We start from the raw sequence: 20,633 nt of genomic DNA, 5'->3' as shown, positions 1-20,633 counted from the left end.
AGGAAGTTACAAGACACATGAACTAGTGGGAAAGTGTCACTAGAGAAGGAGTTGGGAGAAGTAGTGAATAGAAACTGTCCCTCAATGAACCCAGATGTTGGGCTTACTCTACAAACATTTTAGTCAGCTATTACATACTCAATGAGTCATAAAGTAGAATGTATCAATAAAGAGATAGAAAGTATAAAAGAATATGTTGAAGTTGAAAAGTATAATAATTGAAATGAAAAACTCACTAACAAGCCTACCAGAGTTGAGATGGCAGAGGAAATAGCAAACTGAAAATAGATGAATGAGATCACCTAGCTAAAGCAACAGAAAAAAAAAAAATTAAGAAAACCTCACATATTTGAAAGTCATCATCAAGTATATCAACATATGTTTAATGGAAGTCCCAAAAGAGAAAGTGAGAAAGAGGGAGCAGAAAGGTATAATAGATTGATTAATAACCAAACTCTTCCCAAATTAATGAAAAACATTAATTTACACATCTAAAAAATCAACAACCATAGTAAAATAGTTTAAAGAAGATTTATGCCTACACATGTCATAATCAGATTCTCAAAAGACAAGAGAAAACAGTGAGAGAAAAATGGCATAACAAGGATTTCTCAATAAGATTAGCAATGAACTTCTCATTAGAAACCATAGAGGCTAGGAATTAATGGGATGAAATATTCAAGATGATGAAAGAAAAAGACTCAACTAAGAAATAATATATCTGGGCCTCCCCGGGTGGCTCAGCAGGTTGGAACGCAGCACTGCAAGCTGACTGAAGCCACTTCAGTGTGAGTTCAATCCCCTGCCCAGGAAGTGACCCACATGGCACAGCAGACCTCTCCTGGCCCATCGGCTGCTCCCTTCAGCAGTGTGCCTCATTGATCTGCCTGTTCTGCTCCCCACTTTGTCTCTGAAGTCTCTCACTGCTTCTCCATCTCTGGTCCATACCCCAGTTCTATATGCATAAATAAATAAATCTTTAAGAAAAAAAAAAAGAATTCTATATCTGATGAAATTATTATACAAAACTAAAGGGGAAGCTAAGGCATTTCCAGACAAAGAAAAACTTATAGTTCATCGCTAGTAGAACAAATAGACCCACAAAAATCATAAAACGAGCACTTTACATTGAAAAGAAAAAAAAAAAAACACTGTATGGTTACTTGAATCTATCAGCTCTCTGGTAAAATTTAAATATAAATATAAAAGATTTTTTTTGTTTGTATAACTCTTCTGTTATCTGACCTAAAATAGACCTTAATAAAGAAATAATTGTAAAACTGTGGGCTTTAGTATATAAACACATGATTTATATGACATTGATATGACAAAGAAGGGGAATAAAGAGATAAATATTGCAGGAAGTTTCTATGTATCATTTCAAGTTCACATTAACCTGACTACATTGTTATAAGTTCAGCTGCTAGTTGTAATTCACAGGTGACCTCTAAGAAAACAACACCATCTCCTAACCAAGTTGAATTCTCCCTAAGAATTTAACTTCCTAAGAATTCAAGACTGGTTAAACATACCAAATTAATCAATGAAATACACAATTTTAATAAAATGAAGGTCTGGGCCCTCCCTGGTGGCGCAGCGGGTTAAATCGCAGCACTGAGAATCTGAAGCCACTTCCGCATGAGTTCGATTCCCGCCTGCCGCGGAGGTGACCACATGGCGAGCCAGACCTCTCCTGGCCCGCCCGCTGCTTCCCTCAGCAGTGTACTTCGTCGATCTGCCTGTTCTGCTCCCCACTCTGTCTCTGGTGAAGCCTCTCACCGCCCCTGAGCCTCTGGCCTGTACCCCAGTTCTGTATGAATAAATAAATAAATCTTTAAAAAAAAAAAAAAAGAAGGTCTGAAGCCACATAATCATCTCAATAACCACAGAAAAGGTACTTGAGAAATTCTAATATTCTTTCATGATTAGAAAAACTCCCAACAAATTAAGAACAGAAAACTTTCTCAGCCTGAAATGGGGCATTTGTGAAAAACCCATGACTAACATCATGCTCACACATTTCATGAACCCACAACTAATATCATGCTAGGACTTTGAGAAAAACATTTACCTACTGAGGCTTACATGTGTGGTATATATTTTATTTCCATTGAATAATGTAATTCTGAAACCAGGGCTTGGGTCCTGCCAGATCGAGACCTCGTTCCTACCTCACAGGAATCGGATGACTGAGATGTGAAGATGCAACTTACAGAAGTATAGAAAGAATGCATTGAGTGTAACCTTTCTGTAGGAAAGGAGGCATTGGCTACTCACAGCTGTAGCCGCATTGCCTGGAAAAGTACTTGACCTGGTAACATAAAATTGGGTATATGAGAAAAGATTAAAATGGTAGTGATCATTATTTATTTATGCTTATTTATTTAGCATCTGATATTTTCAATATACTACTATGGGTACATTGAATCAAGCAAGGAAGAAGGTAGTTTAGTGGGGGCAGACAGGGCATGTGACAATTACCCAGCCTTGAGATGAGTATTCAAGATAGTGTAAAGAAGCTGGAGAATGGCAGCTCCATTTGACTAACTGCTTTTGTTGCTGATAGATGTTTGTACTGTTCAAGGCAAATCTTTAATAATTTTTATAATTAGTAATGTATATTGTTGACTTATGGTTTCCAAATATGGAAACTAATTTAAATTTTTTTAAATGTACGTATCAAACAAAATCCTTCCATCCTGGGTTTGGCCTGGGAGCCAATTACAGATTCAGCAGATAAAGTGACAGTGTCATTGCAGTGACTCCTTAATCATCAGAACAAAGAACTTGACTAGTGCTGTCACAGCAAGCCTTCCCAGACCTCCTCTAAGTATTGTATTCCATATATTTCTTCTTCTAACAGTTGTTACGTTTAAATCTAATTTATGTCTGTGATTGATTTGTTATCTGTCTGTTCCTTGGAACATTCAAAAGTTCACCAGGCATAAGGGTCAGGTCTGTTTTTGCTAATCACAATTTACCAATTGTAGATTGATGAATGAAGTAAATGTATGATATCGTAGATGAAGTGGGCTAGAGAGATTAGTTTTGAAATTCATTATACAGTTTAAAGAAAGGCAAAACAACATGAGTACAACATCTCACTTGGAATTCTGTGTTGAAAGAGTTAGTTCAACAGCAAGTTGTTTTCTCTGCACAATGTGAGAAAAGATCATTTCTTCCCTACTAACTATTGTTATGTATGCTAATATAGATCAAAGCATTTCTGAGAGTACTAACATTTGCAGCAGAGCACATTAATGCCACGTTTTTATTTGTATTTAGTTGTTCGAGTTCTCAGAGTCTGAAATTTTAGTCTGTCGTAAACTTCTGGATTTGCTGCTCTGCCTGGGAAAAACAGAAACACTGCTTCCCTTGTATAGTTATTAAAAATACATTTTTTAGACTTAATATTTGTAAATTTTGGTTATTTTAAGTTCTGAGGGAATAAGAAAGCTGAAGAGAGAACTGACAAGGATTAATAGAAACGGTTTCTTTGAAAAAAAAGAAACAAAAATATTAATAGTTCACCAAGTTAAAGTTGAAAGATTTAATATATAGTACTGAAATAAAATAAAAGTGTATACTGCTGAAATAGAGAGGCCACCTTTCTATGCCTTGAGATATAGTAAAAACATGTGATGCTGGAAAAGTGAGAAGCAGCAGGGGGTGAACGGAGAAAAAAACCACAACCTGTTTTAGTTTTTTTGGAAAGTTTTAGCTGTGCTAAACTTCACCCTTTATATTTTTATAAGCTGCAGAAAGTCCTAAAAGATTTTTAAAATGGACTCTGTATGGTTCCATTTAGATAACACTCTCAAAATGACAAAATTATAGAGGTGAAGACAGATGATTGGTTGCCGGGGTTAGAGATGGAGCAGGGAGTTCTGTCAGTTCTTACTTTGTGCATCTTTGGGAGTGTAAATATTTAGGGCTGTTAATTCCTCTTGATCCTTCTATCATTAAGAAAAAACCTTCTTTATCCCGGCAATGTTCTTTGCCTGGTATTAAAAGCCATTTCATCTTTCTTGTAATTACTGCTAATAGAACAGGCATGATGTATCTTCTTCCTTCCTTTTACTTTTAATCTGCATGTGTCTTGGTATCAAAAGGGTATTGTTTCTAGACAAAATATACTTGTATCATACAGCCTGACAGTTTTGCCTTTTCATTGGATAGTACAGATCACTTACATTGAATGTGATTTTCCATATGGTTAGATTTGACTTTGTCCTTTCGCCATTTATTTCTGTTTGTCTCATCTGGGGATTTTTTTTTTGGGGGGGGGTGCTTCTTTTACTCCCATTTTTGTCTTGCCTTGGACTGTGTATTTTTTTATTATTATTATTGTGTTTTGTCTCCTTTGTTTTCTTATTGGTGACAGCAATTTTTTAATTTTAGTGGCCACTTTTGGTTTTATCCACTCTTACAGATGGTCATATCTACCCTCAAAGAGCATTGTACCCCTTCACATGTAAGAATCTTACAACAGTATGGCTCCTTTTATTTCTTCTCTTCCAGGCTTTTATGCTGTTATTATCATATGTTTTGTGTATGTGTGTGTGTGTGTGTGTGTATAAACACCACTCTCAGTTGTGATTTTGTTTGGTCAGTTATCTTTAAAGAAATTTAAATTATAAGAAAAATTCATATTTGCCCCTGCAGTCACTGTTACCAGTGTTCCACATTTCTTTGTTTAGATTCGTATTTTTATCTGCGATCATATTCCTTCTGCCAGAAGGACTTCCTTTAACATTTCTGGTAGTGTGGGTCTGTTGGTAATTATTTCTTTCAGCTTTTATAGGTCTGAAAAAGACTATTTATCACCTTCATTTTTCAAGTGTGTTTTCTCTGGTTTCATCATGTCTTAATACTTTAAAGATGTTTCTCCATTGTCTCCTGTCTTGTGTTTCTAACAAGAAATTTGCTGTCATTTTTAGCTTTGTTTTTCTGTATATGGTGTGTTTCTTTTCCCCCCTCTCTATCTGCTTTAAGATTTTTCTCTTTATTATTTGATTTTGATACATGTATTTGGGTTTATTGAACTTCTTGATGTATATGTGCATATGTAGTTTTCATCAAAGCATTGTTCAGCATTGCTTTCTTCAGATTTTTTTGTTGTTGTTCCCCACCTCCTCATTTTCAGGAACTCCAATTACTCATATGTTATTAGGTTGCTTAAAGTTGTCACATAGTTCACCAATAATCTTTTAATATAAATTCTTATTTTCTCTGTGTTTTCATCTTAAGTACTTTCTAATGATGTCTTCAAGTTCATTAATCTTTTCTTCTGCCATTAATTCCATCCAGTGTATTTATTATCTCAATTTGGTTTTTTAAAAAATATTCTATATCTCTGCTTAACTTTTTTTAAGTGAGAAATAATGTTTTTAATGCCCCTGTGTGTTAATTCTAATCTTTGTCTAATATTAATACCCTTCTCTTACTAATTGATTCTTTATTTTTCTTACTGTTGGGCATATATTTCTGTCTCTTTGAATGTCTAGTAATATTTGAATATATACCAGACACTGTAAATTTTGCCTTTTTGGATGATGAGTACTTTTGTGTTCCTATAAATAATCCTGAGCTTCATTCTGGGACATTAGTTAAAGGTTCTTGGAAACAGCTTGATGTTTTCTAAAAGGTCTTGCTTTTAAAATTAGTTTGGTAAGACCAGAGGAGCACATAGTCTATGACTATTTGTTTTCTTTTGTGATGCAAGATCCTTTTGAGTTCTCTACCCAATACTCTGAGTTTCCCAGTCTGTCTAGGAACAGGCCCAATTCAGGGACCTGAGAGTGAATTACTTACTTTCTCTTTCATCAGTCCAGATTTTTCTCCTGGCTCCCAGGTAGTTTCATCAGTTGAATGTACTGACAGTACTTACTGAATATTCAACCAGTACCTTTGCGAACCTCCAGGGATTTTGTAGCCCTCTTCTTTCCTGTATGCTGCTATGTGAACCTTGCTCCAGAACTTTCAGTTCCATATTTTCAACTCATAGAGTCTGCTTGGCTTCACCTGGTTTCTCCCATTCAGTGCCATGAAATCTATTCTGGCTATTTGAGTAAATCAGTTCTTTAACATGCCTAATGTACGTAAGTTGATATAGACTTGAAAAGGGATGAAGAAGTGGATGACATAGAAATAAAATTGAATAGAATTTGACAGTGAAATATCATAGAAGAAACATAATGAGGACACTTAATTCATTATATGTTAAAATGTATTTAAATATATTTATATATTTAGTATTACTAAAATATTGTAATACTAATATATACACATATTAGAAAAAAGTAGACTAACTTTTTTATGGAGACTAACTCATAAATGTATTTTAAACGTTTAGTATAAATGAATTATTTCAGTGGGGCATTTTTTTAAAGATTTATTTATTTATGCATACAGAACTGGGATACAGGCCAGAGGTGCAGGGGCAGTGAGAGGATTCACCAGAGACAGAGTGGAAAGCAGAACAGGCCGATTGACTAAATACACTGCTGAGGGGAGCAGTGGGTGGGTCAGGAGAGGTCTGCCGAGCCATGTGGATCAGAGCCACGTGGATCACTTGGATAGGGATCGAACTCATGCTGAAGTGGCTTTAGCTTCTTAGTGCTGTGCTTTAACCTGCTGAGCCATTAGGGAGGGCCCAGGGGCATTTTTTTTAATGGATGGTTGTGTCACAACTGGACAACTCATTTTAAGAAGAAATTAAATTTGGATCTCCTCATGACTTTAGTGCACACATATCCTAGGTAGGTTAAAGGTACAATCTAGAAGTATAAGAAGAAAATCAGGCAGAGAAAGTCTAAGTAAGGAACAAAGGATCCAACCATGATGAAAAATATTGATAAAACTACATAGAATTTAATATCTTCTATATGGCAAAAAATTATTAGAAACAGAGCTGATAATCTCATTCTGTAAAGACTTTTCACTAGATAGTGAAAGAAAGATGAATATCCTATGAGAAAAATGGACAGAGAATGTGATTGGGTAATCACAATTATGGGCAAATATATGTATATCCAGTATTTACTTTTTTAAATATGCTATTTCATATTAATAGGAACAATAAAAATAATAATAGTAATTAATAATAACATGTTTTTCTCTGATTATGTTACGAACTTTCAAAAGATTTAGCTAGTTTAATCCTTTGAAATAGCATGTATGTTAACATCATTTTTTAAATGTGACAGCTGAGATAGCTTGGACCAGTTGTCCAAGGTCACAGAACTGTCAAACAGATATGCAAAGGTTATCTCAGGCCCTCTGACCTAGAGTCCTGCTCCTCATCACTTTTCAAAGACATATTAAAACAGCCTAAGTCCATTGCAGTTTATAGAGAAATGGGTAGTTTGCTCATGATTACACAGTTTATAAACAATAGAACTAAGTTAAAATTTTTAGGGAAAAAAATCATATAAATCATAGAAAGGAGAGCAAAGTATATAAGATAAACAAATGTCTTTAATTTTACAAATTCCCCATTTCTTTCAGATTACTTCAAAGCTGCTTCAAAGAAGTTAAAAAGTGGACTTATATTTGTAAAACTGGTTAACCCATGTACAGGTAAGTTCCTTCCTCTCTTGGATGTTTTTTAACTTTGTGGCTAGAAAGAAATTATGCTTTGTGTATTTATACTTTCTGAATAATTTTTAAAGTTAAGATGCTTTTATAAGATGACAAAAGCAAACTAATGACATTACTAGTTTCCAGATAATTCACTGGATCTAAAAATCTATTTCTTTTTAAAATTTTTACCCATACAGTTGATTCTATGTTGATTCATTGGAAATGCTGACAAAACAGAAAAGTAGTATGTTTGATTTCTCTCTGAAAACAGGACTTCTTTTTTAATTCATTTTTGCATTGAAGAACTAGGGTGTAGGTGTGGCGGTTGTAAAGATTGACCTGAGACAGAGAAGGGAAAAGAACAGGCAGATTTACTGAAATACACTATTGAGGGAAGCAGCAGGCAAAACAGGAGAGGTCTGCTGCACCATCTGTGGGTTAGCTCCTTGACTAGGGAATGGAACTCAGGTCATAACAGTGACAGCACTAATACTTTACTCCTAGTCTACAAGTCTTGAAAACTTGGACTTTCTTAAACTATCTTTTGTAGGAGTAGTTATCTAGCACTAGCCTTCATTTGTTTTCATTCATTTTGTGTTATAATATAAAGATGTGCTCAGCATTGGTGATGTTATTTATCTCTATGTAGAATTTTTGTTCCATTAATATTTTTATAAGATTTGTCAGGCTTTTATTAATTTTATAAGGTTTTATGCAGGTACTTGATAATTATCAATCTGGAGTATTCTCCTGGTGACTGTAACACTGATTCGTGAAAGCAAGGGAAAACCAAGGGGTACTAACTTGTTATTGTTAGGGACAGGTAAATAACAGCAACAGAGGGAAAAAAATTTTATGTCCTCCAGTTTTCTTCAAAATGAAATAAAATATAATTGGTCAGCTATATTATTTGGAGCTCTTAGTTTCGCATAAGACTAGAAAGGTAAATGTTTTTTCAGGTGTTTTAGATAACAGTAAATGTTTTAAAGCATTTAAAAAAACATAAAATTACAAAAAAAATTGATCTGATAAAATTTGTTTTATCTGAATTGTCTAGACAATGGAGAAACAAATGTTTCTGTTATATTGATTATGGAAAAACAAAGGCTAACGTTTACTATATACTAAGTCCTGTTTTAGGAATTTACTATATATTGTGATCTTATAATGGCCCTCCCTGGTGGCGAAGCGGGTTAAAGCACTGCACTGAGAAACTAAAGCCACTTCCGCAACCTGCCCTGGAGGTGACCACATGGCGTGGTAGACCTCTCCTGACCCTCCCGCCGCTCCCCTCAGCAGTGTACTTCATCGATCAGCCTGTTCTGCTTCCGTTTTGTCTCTGGTGAATCCTCTCACCCTCCGCATCTCTGGCCTGTACCCCAGTTCTGTATGAATAAATAAATAAATCTTTAAAAAAAAAAAAGCCCTATGAGGTTAGGCTCAGCATTGCCTCCATTTCATAGATATGGAAATAGCACCACAGAAAGGTTTACATAACTTCCCCAAGGGCACAGAGACAAGAGGTACTAAGTTAAGTCCTTGTATTGAAGGAATAAAGCCTGTATATTTGCAAATCACCCTCTTCTAACTTCTTTTTTTTTTCTTTTAAGAGTGAAAGAGAAAGTCCATCCAATTTAAAATTTAGTGGATACTCCTTATAGCTTGATGTCTGTTACTGTTTAAGGGCCCTCACCTTTCTCACGTAGAGCTGGTCATTAGGATCTGCATGCTCAGTCCATATGTTGAACCCTATACCTAAGATGACATTTGTTGCCCTGGAGTCAGGGACCCACAAGTTAGTGCTGTTCATCTGGCTGAAGTACTAGGTCAGGATAGTTTAAAAGTGGATTTTCCTTCACTGTCTGACAAAGGATTCAATGAGTGGCTTTGTAGCAGATAAGATATATTATTTGCACTATTTTATTTATTGGCTTAAGCTCAGTGAGGATTATAGAGCTGGAAAATAAGCATCTGTATATAATAACTATAAGCTTTTCTGGAGTCAGTTTATGTAGAATATATCTATGTATGTTTATATTCCTTTTAGGAACATTCCTCAGAACTATTGGATGGTTTTTGATTTTTTTTTTTTTATGTGTGTGTGAAAACTTACAAATAAAAAGCAGATTTTTCTTAACAGGGGAAGGAGCCATTTACTTGTTCAATATGCATCTACAGCAGCTGTTTGAAATAAAAGTTTTCAAGGAAAAACACCATTCTTGGTTTATAAATCAATCAGTTCAATCAGGTAAGTGACTAGTATATATATATATATACACATAAATGTCCATGTATCTCCATTAACTAAACTTTACATTTTCAATGACCATGGGTGTTTGTGTCTGTCACCTACCTTGGAATCAAGTGCAGGGTTTAGCCTCCCTGGCATCAGAAGAGGCTTGAAAAAAAGAAGGATAATTTGAATATTTTTAGAGTAATACCTGTGTGGCAGGAAATTATAAACTAACAATGCAAGATTGTCTCCTAAAATACTGGCACATCCTTAGCCAGAAGTTAGATGACTTTGTACCATGGAAAGGTAAATTGTGCTTGTTCCATGGAGTGATACTTTGTGTTGACTGGCAGCTCTTTGCTCAGCTGTTATCTTTGCTTGAGGATCTTAAGTTTTTAACATCTTACTTCCTTGAACATTGATAGGATACATTCTATAGAGTAAAACAAAGTTAACAAAGATTTTCTTAATCTTTGTCATATAAATACTACTGCTGACATCCCAGTTGCAAGGTTTATTACTGGTAATAGATACGACATACCTCTGTGCAGGGATTTAATGTGGTTTTCAAATGCCCAAATATAATAGTCTGCATTTAGCCTGGTAGGTATAAAGTATATATTCTCTCTTACTGTTGCCACCAATACTTATTCACTTAGCAATATGTGAGACTTCCAACTCAGTGATGTGCAATTTTAGTAGGGTTTAGCTAGATGGACATAGTAATATCTGATAATATCTGATGTCGTTTTTGGAGTTAGTGTGGGGTCCGTGGGCTCACTCTGGGAAAAGTTTCACTAGAGCTCCCCTTTCAGCGGCATGCAGCGAGTTCCCAGGCAAGTTTCTCCATGAGACAGAGACTCAGTTATATTTAAAGAGCAGGTTTATTAGGGAAAAGGACAGAGGAGTAAAGGACACTTGCATAGACACAGGAAGAGCTGCCCCAAAGGGACAGGTTTGCTGAGAGAGGCCTGCATGGGCCCACGTGAGTAGCCTTAGGAGAGCTGCCTCTGCTGAGGGAGGTCAGTGCAGAGAAGCCAGGGCATGGCGCAGTGCAGGTCATGGGCAAGCAGGAGGCTGAAAGAAACACCTGGATAGTCACAGGTGGCCAGGAATGCTGCCCTGAACCAGTGCAGAGACTGACTGATGGAGTTCTTTCTCTTGAGAGGGGCTCATTTGTGGAGTGGCCTGTTTGCTGCTGATTTTGGATAGCTATGTGGAATCTCACCATGGACCCAGTGTCTGTGTCTTTACCCTCAGGTCTGTGTTTCCGATATTCCTTACAGTAGTCTGATATAGCAGTCTGTTACCTGTTTGGGCCTTCCACCTTGTGATAAGGCAATAAGGGTCTTGATTTCTATGACTGGGTTAATGGTCATGTTAGTTCCTTCTGCCCCCACCTCCTTGCATGAGTCAAGTTTTAACCTTGTGATATCTTCTTCAGGTTTTCTATTTTCCTCTGTCATATCCAAATGAAACTAGAAAATAGAAAGCAGTGATCAATGATCTCTTGTTTTTGTTTTGTTTTTAATTCAATGAAATAGATTCATATACATGCATATATATAATTTAAGGTTAGCATTTCTTAATCTGTTTAGGTAGATTGCTCTGCTAGAGAATGAATGTAAGTACCTGTGTTTCCTGAAATCAAATTAGTAAGTATTAAGATAGATGAATTGTTTATTGTTACATTTGATTTAAAAAAAAACAAACTCTTCTGTTTTTCTTCTGTGAAAGGGGGCATGCTTACAGGGACATGCAACAGAAGAAAGATACTTGGGAAGTGGGTAGGCTAATTTGTCTGATTTGCCTTTTTTCCTTTCAGCCTGGAGATCATTGGTTACTTACTATAGAGCTCCCAGTTTGCTTATGCTCAGTCCTGTTAGACTCCTGCCATTTGTTTTTTTCTTCTAGGGAAGAGGATGGAATGAGGTCTAGTGTGGGTAACACCCATCTAAGCTTTGAGTCATTGGTAGTTAGGGCTATGAGCCCACAGAACATAGAAGGAGCTATGTACAAAGAGTAAGATTGCTTTCCCATGGCTTTATCCTAAAAAACACAGGAAATTACATTTCACTACAACTTTACTTATATAGGTTTCTTAGTATTTGCCTAGTTTACATTCTGGCTATATTCCCTTCAGTCACATTTTTTATGGGGGTGGAGGTGAAAGAGGAGGACCTCTGTTTAAAAAAAAAAAAAGATTTGAAAAGTTAAAGGTCAATTGTAGTGTCTTGGCTCCCTTCTATACTCATGGATTTGAAGCTCTATGGAGTAAAATCTCATGGACCACTTTCTGCCCTTTGAGAGAATCACATAGAATCTTGGATCTGTATTAAGAAGAGCTTCTAGATTTGAAACTTCACATATTTTTTCATCAGATTTTTTTGTTGTATTCGATTAAGATGAAATGAAAAAATTACCCTACAAACATTTGATTTACTTTGTTATTTTTTTTTACTCTGTAGGGGGACTTCTCCACTTTGCCACACCCATGGACCCTCTATTTCTGCTTCTTCACTACTTTATAAAGGCTGATAAAGAGGTGAGTTTCCCAGTTTGGGATATTGACAGTAAGGAAACAGAATAAGTTGTTTTTTCTAGATCTCTTCTGTCCTTTTAATGTTCCTAATGTAGCTTCCCTATACTTCATATGTTATATGGTTGATAAAACCATGTGTATGTGTGTGTGATACAGATGAGCACACTGAACTGAGAACCAGCACCCTAATCTTGGAGTTATTTAAAACTTTGCAATGCTTTCACTTCGTACAATTCAGCTTCTTTTATTCTCCCCCTTTCCTACATTCTCTTGCCTTCTAGTGTGGGTGAGCAAAATTCTATTCCTTAGTTTAATCGTGTTTTCCTTTATCTGAAAACTACCGTGTAGCCAGTAGAATTAGGGCATAGAAGCAGCGAGGATAGTAAACGAGGCTAGTAAATCATGTGTCTGTAACAAGTAGAAACGATTCTAGTCATGACCAGTAGGCTCTGCTCTTGCAGTGTTGTGGTGTGTGTGTTCTCAGATAAATTAACAGAAAATTACCAACCTTAATGACTTTGGAGGATTACTCCTCACTTGGACTTTGAAATCTCTGTAGTGTTGTGATTAAGTGGTTGTGATGCAGAATGAAACAGAAATGCTGCTAAGTTGATGGTTGCCTCTTGCACGCCATCTTACATTCTTTTCAAATATATACTTTAAAATAACACATGGACGTTTAGTTATTTCCTTTCCTACATTTTAGGTATCACCTTTTCTTATTTTGTTAGAAAAAATACTGGTACGCATATTGGAGATGTCCCTTCTTAATCATAAGATTTATCTTTACATCAGTAAAAATAACCCTTCTTTTTGAAAATATTTATTTTATTTATTTATCTTGCATAGAAGAACTGACTGGGTATAGACCAGAGGTGCAGGGTATGAGAGGATTCACCTGAGAAAAAGTGTGGAGCAGAACAGGCGGCCCTACTGAAATACACTGCTAAGGGGAGAAATAGGCAGGACTGAGAATTCTGCTGTGCCATATAGGTTAGCTCCTTGGCCAGGAAGTGAACTCAGGCCATAGTGGTGATAGCGCTAAGACTTAACCACTAGGCTGCCAGGGGTGGCCTTCTTTTTAGCTATTTCAGCTCTTATTATCTTTATATTCAAAGCAGTTTGCTTATTGTATGCGGTTTTATTTTTTTAAAGAATTATTTTATTTATGCACACACAACTGGGGTACAGGCTAGAGTTACAGGGGGTGAGAGGATTCACCAGAGACAGAGTGAGGAGAAAGGTGTATCTACAGCTTGCTGAGGGGAGCAGCGGGTGAGACAAGGAGAGATCTTAGCCATATGGGTCAGCTCGAACTCAGGCTGCCATGGTGGTAGTGCTGAGACTTACCCCTGAGGCCCACCAGGGAGGCCCCCTGAACCTGATTTAATGTGTCTGCAGCTTCATTTCACTCTTCTTTCTACTATTTGTTCTTTTATTATGGTCTGCATTTGGAAGCACTGTAAGACAACTCTTGTTAAGAGTAAATTCACTTTTTGGGGAGGGATGGTTTGTGTGTTGCAGTGCTTCTTTCTTGAGCCTTGGACCAATATGGGGTGAAGGGGCATATACCCTCTTGGCTTGTTTCTGGCAGTGTTAGTGTATGGTCAGAACGCCCACTCTGTGATCTCAACCAGTTCTTCTTCAAACTGAATGGCTTGGGCCAGTCCTACATTTCTGCCATTTGCAACTCTCTGTGCTTTTCCAGATGAGTGCTTCCCTATTTCATACAGGGACTCTACCCCTGACATGGCACTGGTTGGAGCCCTAATGTTTCAGGAGTTTCAAAAAGGGAGCTGAGAGTCTATTCCGGCATCTGGCCAAGGTTATAGATTCTTAAATGGAATGAATTTAAGATTCATTAGATTTAGTTTAAAGGTCTAGCCCTGAGGTAATATATCTTTTTTCTCTTTTAAAGTGAGTTTGTTTACTGGAATGTTTGTGTTCTGACTGAACAAAAATCTTTTTCAGGGAAAATTTCAGCCTCTAGATCAAGTTGTGATGGATGATATATTTCCCAATTGCATATTATTGCTGAAACTTCGTGAACTTGAGAAGTTACTTCCACATGTGACAGAGGAAAAAGGTATGATATAGAACCTTGAAACCAGGGTGATGGATGCTAAAATGACTGGGCACTTGTCTCGGAATGTATCAGTTTTTTTTTTTTTTTTCCCCAAGTGTTCACATGTACCAACTTTATGGACTGCACTGCACCAAGGTCCTCGGGAGGAGAAAGCACCTTCTTGATGGCCCTCTGAATGTAATACTTTTTCTGATCAGTCATGGGGGAGGCTGTCATTCACATTTGCTTCCATATGTCAATACTGGTCCTCTGTTGCACTGAATTGTTCAGTGTTGAATTCCAGCCAGTGAACTATGATGGTCTATGTCCTATTGGTCCTGCGATCATGAAGCTTAAACTTAAGTCTCAGTTCTTTGAATTAGTCTGTGGTTATAGGCAAACCACTTACCTAAATGACTCAGATGTCTGACGCAGATCTCTCATTTCTAAAATTACATAAGACCTCTATCTATTGCTTTAAAAAGCAATAGATAGCACCTACTAAATAGCATAGGTTGAACAGAAGTGCTAGGCTCTGGAGATAATTAGAAATAAGACATTATCCTTTCTCTCACTTTGCTTCAAGGCTGATGGAGGCAAACAACGAGTAGCCTGTAACAGTAGAGAGTAATGAAAATGAACTTAGGGTTTTCTGGGGGGGGTGGGGTAGGGGGTGTACTCATGGCTAATTTATGACCTGACTTGGGTTGGTGAGTAGATGGGTATTATGTTGTTTCCTAGGAGAAACAACTTAACTGGAATCATGGCATGTAAGTCAGAGTAGCATACATGGATGTATGGAAGTTTTTCTCATGCAGGAAGTTCCAAGGAGTTGAGTATAACCAGAATGTAGAATGGTAGGTATGAATTTAGGTTCATAAGGATGAATGATGTGGGAATGCTAGACAAAGAATCAGGTGGAGAAGAGCTTTAAATATGTCTGATCTTTACCTGATGGTAGTGGAATATCATGAAGTTTTAAGCATGACAGAAGCTGCCATAGTGGTCTAGGCAAGAGATAATGGAAGCTCAAGATGCAACTAGAAGGAAGTAGCAGTATGAAAGTAGAACCAACCTCATTTGGTGACTGAATGGTGGTCAGGGAGAATGAGGAGTCAGGGATAACTTTGATTTATGCCTTGACCAAAAGGATGTATTGTAGTGCCATGTTGGAGTAAAGAAACTTGGGTGGGAGGGGCAGGCTGAGGTAACTGAGAGATAAATTTTAAATACTGTTTATTTGTATTCTGAGGATGAAGTGAGGCAGTATATGTGAATTTGTTTTGGTGGGTTAAAAGCAATATACAAATTTAGCATCTTTGTCTCAAAAAATATCCAAGTAGTTTCAGGGTTAATATGGAAACATAGTGTGAGAACCAAAACAACAGGCTGATCTGTTGTGGTTATTTGGGGTCACAGATGGTTTGGCCAACTATGACAGTTCTTCTGGGACCAAAAAAGTGGTTATTCCAAGAAGTGTAAGCTTACGGTGGGAAAGGGGAGAACCTCCCTGATTGCATTTCACACTTGAGGGGTCTACTAAGCTCACACTTGGCCAGACATTGAGCTCCATTTTGGAGTTAAGGAATCTGTGGTGCCAAAGTTTCATCAAAGCAGTTCCATTGAAATACATTCCCTGATGCTGAGCTTGGCAGGAAACAACAATCTTTTTGTTGTTGACAAATGAAGTAGCTCATAACCATTTCTGAAAGCTAAAAAATGAGGAATAATTACAAGTCACTTCAATTTTGCCAAGTCAGTATATGCTGAAAATGGAATTAAGTCATTATCCAAAATTCTTACACTAGTTGTATAAGGAGAGTTAACTTAAACCAAAACCTAGAAATCTAGAATAGAAACTTTTCATACACTGGCATTTGTTAGCTTATAACCCATGTTTCAAAGCAAGAGCTACCCTCTCTCATTTCTTCCTTCCCTTGTACCAGATCCCTGGCCATTTATTGAAACATTATCTGAACTTTTCTACTCTCCTTCACTTCTTAGCATTACCTAACATTTTAGAAGTTCTCCTATAAAAGGAGGGTATGCACTACACTTATCTTGTTTGACCAGATCTAAATAACCAGACTTCAAAGGACTGTGTATTTCCCTTTGGATCTTCATGGGAAAAGATGTCTATCTCAGTATACTGTCCTTGTATACAGAACTGACATCAGGAAATTTAGTTCACATATTTGTGTTCTGGGTCAGGGGATGAAGCCAGTAACATGGAATTGCTAATGCGCATTTTGATGAAAAGGCCTCTTTGAGAATGTTATTTTTCTTGTTCTGATTTTTTTTTAAACCATTACTTTAAATTTGCAAACTATTGTTTATTAGGGAATTTGATTATGAAGAAAATGCCAAGACTTCAGAGAATTGTATACATCTTTTGCCATGTGAAATTTAACCTGACTTACTTTGTGTTTTGCCTTACTACATTAAATTTAAATAGAAAGAAAGAAAAAAATTGTGGGCTAGATTTTCCAGAAAATCTATAGTGTATATAAGTTTGATAATATGCTTTGAAAATGAAAGTGCATGGTCAGGTGAAGCAGCTTTTTTTTTTTTTTTTAAAGATTTATTTATTTGTTCATACAGAACTGGGGTACAGGCCAGAGGTTCAGGGGCGGCGAGAGGCTTCACCAGAGACAGAGCGGGGAGCAGAACAGGCAGATGGACGAAGTACACTGCTGAGGGGAGCAGCGGGCGGGTCAGGAGAGGTCTGCCACGCCATGTGGTCACCTCCGGGGCAGGCGGGAATCGAACTCATGCGAAGGTGGCTTTAGATTCTCAGTGCTGTGCTTTAACCCGCTGCGCCACCAGTGAGGGCCTGAAGCAGCTTTTTTATGTAAATATCTTACTTTCATTTTTAAAGAATTTATTATATACATTCAGGTTGGGGTGAAATATTTCATTGTGGTTTTATTTGCATTTCCCTAATGAGTAGTTTTATTGAAAATCTTCTCAGGTTCCCTTTGGTCATCTATTTGCCCACTTTTTTTTTTTTTTAAAGATTTAAATATTTATGCATACAGAACTGGAGTACAGGCCAGAGATGCAGGGGCGGTGAAAGGATTCACCAGAGACAGAGTTGGCAGCAGAACAGGCCGACTGACCAAGTACACTGCTGAGGGGAGCAGCGGGCGGTCAGGAGAGTTCTGCCGTGCCATTTGGATCACCTCTGAAGCGGGGGATTGAACTCATGCTGAAGTGGCTTTAGCTTTTTAGTGCTGTGCTTTAACCTGCTGCGCCACCAGGGAAGGCCTGCCCACTTTTTTTTTTTAAAGATTTATTTATTTATTCATATAGAACTGGGGTACAGGCCAGAGATGCGGAAGGTGAGAGGACTCACCAGAGACAGAATGGGGAGCAGAACAGGCAGATCAATGAAGTACACTGCCGAGGGGAGCAGCGGGGCCTACCCACTTTTTTAATGGAAATATAGTTGATATAGAACATAATAATGTCAGGTATACAGCATAGTGAGTAATCTATGACTATATTGTGAAATGATCACCACAGTAGTCTAGCTAAAATCCATCACCACATATAGTTACAAAGTATTTTTTCTTGTGATAAGAACCTTTCAGATCTACTCTTTTAGCATCTTTCAAACGTATAGTACAGTATTATTAACTGTTGTCACTTTGTTGTACATTACAGGCAGGTTTTTTGTAATGGAAGTTTGCAGGCTTACCCATTCACCCCCTCTCTAGTAGCAACTATCTCTAGCAATTACCAATCTTTCCTATCTCTAAAGTTGTTAGTTTAGATTATACATGTAAGTGAAATCATGCAGTATTTTGGTCTTTTCTGCCTGACATTTCTTGGCATAATACCCATTAGGTCCAGCTAGGTTGTGCGAAATGACAGGATTTTTTTTTTTTAATGGCTGAATGAATATTGCTTTAGTTGCCTTTACTCTTAGTTAAAAGTGTTTTTTTTCTTCATTTTTAAGTTACAGCAATATATTTTTTTAATTTTTAAGTTATAGGAAAACTCAGAGGAAAGCCTACAAGTATCTTTTGTGTCCAACTCAAATATTCAAATGCTAATATTCTGATAGTCAATTCATAATTCTTTTGGGGAAAGAATTCCTTTAAGAATGATCAGATAGGGAAAAAGAATAATCAGATACTATAACCTTAGGATCTCATGGTCCACAAGGAAAATTAAAAGGGTTTTGCTTACAGGTTTTACTGAATCATTCAAACTTCATTATCCTTGATCTGTAAGATGAATAGTATAAATTATAGGGTTGAATATATTCCCCCATATTCTACTATACATTATAATTAGAACTCTGCAATGTTGTTGTAAATCAAAAAGCCTTCATTCTCTTGGTCTTAATGTATTGATATTTCTGATGACCAACATATGAACATTATTTGAGTACTTCCTGTTATAGTGTCTAGTAGCTATCAAAAGAGATTCTTCAACAATTAAGTGAGATAATGTGAGTTAATCAATGCCTAGAGAGTGTTGTAGCATAGTAAATGCTCAGTAAATGTTAGTACTAGTAAGTCTTCTTAATTAGAAATTGTTTATTATTTGCTGATGTTTAAGTCCTGGGCACATAGTGAGATGACCAAAATCATTTGTTTGATGGCTTATTGATTAATGTATAGTCAAATGATTTAAGGAAAATGAGAATTAGATAACATTACAAATATTTGCCATAAATTGAGATATTATATACTAACCTTTGAACTTACTGTTTTACAGACACTATTGTATCTTTGTAATAACTTCCTTTCCTTGTTCAAAGTCTGCATTTTTCCAAATGAGGGTACAAGTTACTAAGAATTTGGGTAACTTGACTAACACTGAAAAACTTGAAGTAGTAGAAGCAGGGTTTGAACCCACATCTGTCCTACAGCAACTCTTTCCCTTCTTTTTTATAACAATATGACGTTTGAAAATATTCAGTTATTGGATGTTGTGAAAATAGAAACAGTCTTTTTGACATCTGGTTTATCTTCTGTTAATAATTTCCTTTTGTGTGGCAAAAAGAGAGAGAAAAAAAAAACAGAATTTCGATAGCTGGATGAAGACTGTTCTTATCCTGAAGGAGAGCTTACTGTTTTAATGCAATCCATTGCCCCATTTTAGTGATTGCTTTAGTTCCTTATTTGTATTGGGATTATTGTCCATTTTTAAGTTATTTGGTTCCATTCTTGGTATTTTATTGCTGGGATTTTAATATAAATATAAGAAAGAAGAATACTGTAGAGTGGCTAGGTAATATTCTTACAGTAGGCAAAGATAAAGTAGAAAGCTGTTGTTTTTTAACTTCTATCATCTCCACAAGCACTGTATGGCTAAAGTGAAACCTGAAATACTCAAATTCCCCAACCAGCTATTTGATATTAAACTCCAGATGCTGTCTCCAGAAGTCTATGGCATGGAAGATCTGGTTAAGCCTGCTAGGCTTATGGAACCTTTCCCCCCTTGCCTTCTCCCTGACGAATTAACCCAGCCGTGGTTGTTTGTATCCTGAATGATGATTGGCGGTGACCTTAGTTAGCACTGCCTGCTTTATTAGTGAAGGAAATGATGTGTCTCTGTTTGCTAGCTCTGGAGCTCAGCATGTTTCTTGCCAAAGGAGCTCATATTCAGTGGAGAGATGATAGGGGAAAGGACTAATAAAGGGTTATGAACTTCATCTTGAGTGTAACACTCTGTTTCATATTGCAAGCAAAGCTGCACTCTGCTGTCCGATGTGATTAACTGGAAGAGCCAGGAAAACTTACCTGATTAAAATACCCCAAGTACTGTTGCCAAGTTTCTATCCCCAGGAGGCAGGAAAAAAAGGAGACCATATGAGTTTCTCAGTTATGGAAAACATTGAGAAAGTAGATGTGAAAATGTGCTCTAGGCTGTTCGTTCAACAATACATCAGGGAAATTCAAGTTTGTGAACCGATTACCCAATTGCTGAACATGTTATTTAATTGTAAACTCACTTTTATTCCATCTTTATTTTGTAAACCAGTCTTTCCAGATGTTTGAGACCGGTTTTATAGGTACCAGACACATGGAAAAGAAACCTTTATAGTATATGCACATGTTATCTAATCACTAACTCCACAAATATTAAATTTAGAATGCAAATGAACATGTTGTGGTATTTTTCATAATTGTAGATAATCTGTGCTTTTTATGACTTGCTTATCAAAATTTATACATTTCAAAAGTAAATAGTAG

The 20,633-nt window shown here is 36.7% G+C and overlaps 1 protein-coding gene across 1 annotated transcript in view; it reads left to right on the top strand.

The window, feature by feature from the left end:
* Window positions 1-20,633, top strand: part of RNASEH2B (ribonuclease H2, subunit B) — a gene marked incomplete at its 5' end in the record, with an annotated part of 53,135 nt that overhangs the window by 12,712 nt on the left and 19,790 nt on the right. The window contains 4 exons of the mRNA XM_012723177.1: window positions 7,510-7,581; window positions 9,725-9,832; window positions 12,286-12,362; window positions 14,331-14,445. Coding sequence (XP_012578631.1) covers window positions 7,510-7,581; window positions 9,725-9,832; window positions 12,286-12,362; window positions 14,331-14,445 — 372 coding nt within the window. The remainder of the gene's footprint in view (window positions 1-7,509; window positions 7,582-9,724; window positions 9,833-12,285; window positions 12,363-14,330; window positions 14,446-20,633) is intronic.

This window comes from Condylura cristata, unplaced genomic scaffold, assembly GCF_000260355.1.
Source record: "Condylura cristata isolate star-nosed mole 26May11 unplaced genomic scaffold, ConCri1.0 scaffold00010, whole genome shotgun sequence".
Classification (NCBI taxonomy): Eukaryota; Metazoa; Chordata; class Mammalia; order Eulipotyphla; family Talpidae; genus Condylura; species Condylura cristata.
This window is presented reverse-complemented; position numbering and strand designations above follow the sequence as displayed.